The 5,000-nt window shown below is 33.8% G+C and overlaps 1 protein-coding gene across 1 annotated transcript in view; it reads left to right on the top strand.

The window, feature by feature from the left end:
* Positions 1-2,918: 2,918 nt before the first annotated feature.
* Positions 2,919-5,000, top strand: part of LOC119597327 — a 6,675-nt gene continuing 4,593 nt past the window's right edge. The window contains exon 1 of the mRNA XM_037946877.1: positions 2,919-3,120. Coding sequence (XP_037802805.1) covers positions 3,068-3,120 — 53 coding nt within the window. The 5' untranslated portion in view covers positions 2,919-3,067. The remainder of the gene's footprint in view (positions 3,121-5,000) is intronic.

The following is a 5,000-nucleotide window of genomic DNA, read 5'->3' as shown; positions in this document are numbered from 1 at the left end:
GCAATTGTAAAGTACTCTACCCCAATGATTATGAAGACTGGTTGAAGATCCCATATGCTTGATCATTTACATTACTCCTAGTAAACCACCTGCATTTCGGTTATAAGTATTAGTATCCCTCCAATTACACCTTACCGACACTACAGTTAATCTACATAAAACTTATTTTCTATTCAATGCTAGCTCTTTAGAGTGTTGAAGTGTTATGCAAATATATTATGCAAACTCGGTTCTGCCTTTTCCAAGATATCCCTAATTTAAGTGCTGTTGACACTGATTAATAGGATCTCATCAAAGTCTCAGTTCAGGCTTGCCATTCATAACGCGTCAGTTCCCTACTAGTGATACCTTTGATACACTGGAAGAACTAGATGATTTATTGATGGAAATTACCTCTATACGACGAGTCCCGAAGCCAAATTTTCTGTTAATTACCGAGAGTGTTGGCATCTTTCGGTTACTGGCGGCTACACGGTAAATTTAGCAAAAGCCTTAGAAACCGTATTATCGAAAATGCGACAGAGGTTTAAGCAAACAATATTGTAACCATCGAGGGCAATAGTACCTCTGTAATTATCGAGGGCAATAGTGCTGTAACCAATGAGGGGCAGTAAAGTAACCGATCAATGTTTGGAAATTTTGGAAGGCATATGTGTGGTAAATATTTTATCCCTACATGTACCTCCTAATCGCCCCTTCCGAGACCGGACTGAAGCTTTAGTATAACTTTGCCGATAGGCTAAAGAATAGTGTAGATCAAATGTAGTATCTCGAGTGTGACTGTTGAGTCTGAAAAGTGTCTTAAGAAGTTCGCCAAGTGTGTTATGCACATTGTGGTAAAGAACTCCAATGAACAATTTCAATCTCAATTGAACATAGTATTAGCAATTACCATCAAATTGAATAGTGCAGTAGGTTAGAGATGCAGATAAATAACGACTGTGCAAATGGCAGAAGTTAGTTACAATGGCGATTATAATAATGCAGATTTAAAAATATACGGATTATATATTATGAAGATACGCAAACATTATTATACACTTTTCTAATATTATATATATATATATAAATATATATATATATATATATATATATATATATATATATATATATATATATATATATATAACTGTACTATTGGGAAAAATGGGTCGTCTGCAAACAAAGGTTAGTGGATCCGACTATATTATTATATTCCTGCCAATAAAGAATCAAACTGATTATAAAAATATTTAAAATGTGAAGATAATACAAACAGGTAAATACAGGTGAAATTGTTACGCCCACATTGTAGCCGATTCCTCGGTAGTATAGTGGTTAGTATCCCCGCCTGTCACGCGGGAGACCGGGGTTCGATTCCCCGCCGGGGAGGCCTTTTACTCGCATCATGCTCAAAATACACAAACGAATATAATTCTGTAATTCCACATGCGCAGTATCAGTCAGTTGGCAGTATAAGTTATATATTTACTAAGTACGTTTAGTATTTTAGTAAAAAAATCATTAACGAATAGTATTACAGCAACGTGCTCAACACAGCTTCACTATACATAGAAAAATACTATTTTATTGCAGAATATGTCCTTGTAATGTTGAAAACCTGGGAAGCACGCCATTTGCTTCAGAGAAATAGTTTTTATCATTGAGTTGTTTACGTAACATAAAGATCGGCGTTGCCATTTCACTCAACCTAGCATCTCTTATCATGATCAATAATCGTCATCGTTAAATGCGCGCTATTATACAGGCATATTTTTTGTGACGTTAAAAACACCATATATTGGTCTAACTACATATATAATATAATTTTATATGATCAATATTATTTAATATTATATATAGATTATTTTTATTACATATAACATATTGTGTGTGTGTTGTGTGTGTGTGTGTGTTGTGTGTGTGTGTAGTTGTGTGTGTGTTTGTGTTGTGTGTGTGGTGTGTGTGTGTGTGTTGTGTGTGTGAATATATGTATTATTTATTTATTTCAATCTTATCACACACACACACACAAACTATATACATACATATAAATATATAATAAACTATACAATAATATATATAATAATATAATATATATATATATATGATATTATATGTGTTGTAGTTAGTGTGTGTTATCATATATACATACATACATTATATATTATAAATTAAATGATGATGTGTTCGTGTATGTACAGATGTAATAAGTTGGTAAGTAATGATACCAACAATGATTGTTGTATATAGTGTGTTGTTATATATAATATAATATTTATATATATATATATTATATATATGTTTTGTGTGTCTGTGTGTGTATATATTGTTGTGTGTGTGTGTGTGTGTGTGTGTGTGTGTGTGTGTGTGTGTGTGTGTGTGCGTGTGTGTGTGTGTGTGTGTGTGTGTGTGTGTGTGTATTATATTATAGTATTATAATATAGAATATATATTTATCAGTACATGTGTTGTGTGTGTGATGCAGTGACTGTGTGTCGATGCTGTGTCGTCGTGTAACTGTGTGTGTAATGTATGTAGTATTATAAAATATATATTATGTACAGTACATGTATGCACACACACACACACACACACACACACATCACACATCACACAACACACGCACACACCAGCACAACACACACACTACACACACTTTTTTATTATATTATTATATTATTATATATATTATTATTATTTTTGATTATGTGTGTGGTGTGTGTGTGTGTGTGTGTGGTGTGTGTTGACAGTACATATGATTTATATTATTTGTATATATATATATATATATATATATATATATATATATATATATATATATATATATATATATATATATAACCACAAATACGATGTTCCGCTAGGTCTCCATTCTGCTAAACATTCTCCGCTCTTTTCTAGCACCAATTTCTCCTCGCAGAGCTTTCTCGCTAGGTTTCCGCTCGGTTCCGAAACCACAACAAACAGGTGTGTTCTGATAACGGGAGAGTGACAGGTGTGAAAAGTCTAAAACCGTGTAAAAGAAGAAAGAAGAAGAAGAAGAAGAAGACAGGCGTGAGCTCCAGAGTGCAAGATGTAAACAGTCATGTCTTCAACACTGATCTTCCTCATCATCTTAGTGTATTACCTCATAACAAGGTGGGGACAAGTTATCCCATTTTTTCATGTTTTTGTGTTTTCGTTTCGTGTTTTTTAACAGAGTTTGTTTGCAATTGCAGAGTGGAACATATATTTTTAATGTTGGCATCTGTATGATGTCTTTTTCTACAAGTTCATGTGAAATGATGGTGATATATTTAATTTTCTTCTGAATAAAAAAAAAAAAGTTATATGTATATTCTGTGGAGGATAGCTGTATTTCTATGTATTTATTTTCAGACAAAGATAAACTGAAAAATAAGTTTCAATGATTTCTTAAATCTTTGCTAATTGAAAATTAGAAATTCAGCATATGACTAAACACAATTTTTCAGTATTTCCTTATTGCACCACTACATATTAGTGTTTGACTACCATTACAGAAAATTTGGGAATGTAACTATTAGCCTAAAAAATTAAAATAGATAATGAAGCTAGATCAGGGCATCATTTCAAATTTCCTTGGATGGGGCATTTCAGGAGGCTTCCCACATCCCAGGTCCTAGTAATCCTCGAAGTATGGATGCTCACACTAGAGACTAAGTCCCCAACTCCACATCACAAAATCTATTCAACAATCTAAACTGCTATGACTAGGCATGCCCATGCCTGAGGGTAGGGTTGGGGGGCCCTCTCCCCTTAACTCCCCGGGGAAACATTGTCCACCTTGGTATGCATGGCAAGATGAATCTGAACCTTGAGAGCACCAAGTGGGCTTAATCTATGAGCAGTGCTTACCACAATCTTTTTACTTCATTTGTGGTGTTATCATTCTGTCCTTTTTGTCCTCTACCAAAATATCATTAATTTGCCCTAGTTTAGTGTGTCTATACTGTAAAGATTAACCCTAAAATCAGTCTGCTATACTGAGTTTCTGTGGTTAATTTGTCTTATCTGTGCATTGTTCAAATATTATGATTTTGATCATAAACCTGATAAGTCCCTCTGCAACCCCAGTGGTCCCTGATGTATTACATCTCCTGCTACATGTGAAAGAATTTTATAAAATAGATAACTTTTTACCACTTTAAAAAGGGAATCGTTTTAGTGTGTACATTATTTATATGAAAATACTAGCCTAATCCCTTCTTTACCAAAAAATATTAGTAGAGACATGCATAACTCCAGTCTAAACACCATAAAGGGACAGAAAAAATTGGGATAACTATATTTGCATTCAGTATGATTGATTTAATGGCTTCTCTGCCCCTGTTATGGCCTTTAAAATGTAGCCACATGGTCTCTACTATCAGAATAAAGGCTGTACAAATGTCTCAAAAGTGCTTTTGCTGGAGCCTATCATAAGGATTGACTGCTGAGTCTGCACCATGTTTTAATGACAGACCTTGTTCAGAACCTTGATATTGTGACAGACTTCTTTTAAAATGCCCCTCCACCCTGAATTCCATCCCTTCATATCTTGATGTGAAGGTCAGTGACTCAGGGGATATATCTTGGTAAATGTAAAATTACTTGGTTTCTTTGAACAACGATATTTAGTTATCAGTTTCTCCGGGGAAATTTCATGTCAAATATTGATGGTGTTTAGAATTAAAGTAAACATGTACCTACAAATTAAGCTAAGGGGACAGTTCCCTATGCTGCTCCTGTCCTCAGATGATGCCCAGTGAGTTATGTAAGTTGAGGAAATTTGTGTGCTTTGTGTATTATAGAGTTTAGGTTATTTTATTCCAATATATTTGCTATTTTTTGAGAACTGGCTTTAGATTTACATATGAAAATCTATAGTACTTTGTTTCATATAGTTTGCTTTTCATAGTGATCACAGGTCTATTTGCATCTTTGTAGAAAATTATCATGATGTTTGTTGAAATGAATTTTGAACATACCTTTCCAGAGTGTAGTCATATTTTCTCTCC

Source organism: Penaeus monodon, chromosome 39, assembly GCF_015228065.2.
Source record: "Penaeus monodon isolate SGIC_2016 chromosome 39, NSTDA_Pmon_1, whole genome shotgun sequence".
Taxonomy (NCBI): domain Eukaryota; kingdom Metazoa; phylum Arthropoda; class Malacostraca; order Decapoda; family Penaeidae; genus Penaeus; species Penaeus monodon.
This window is presented reverse-complemented; position numbering and strand designations above follow the sequence as displayed.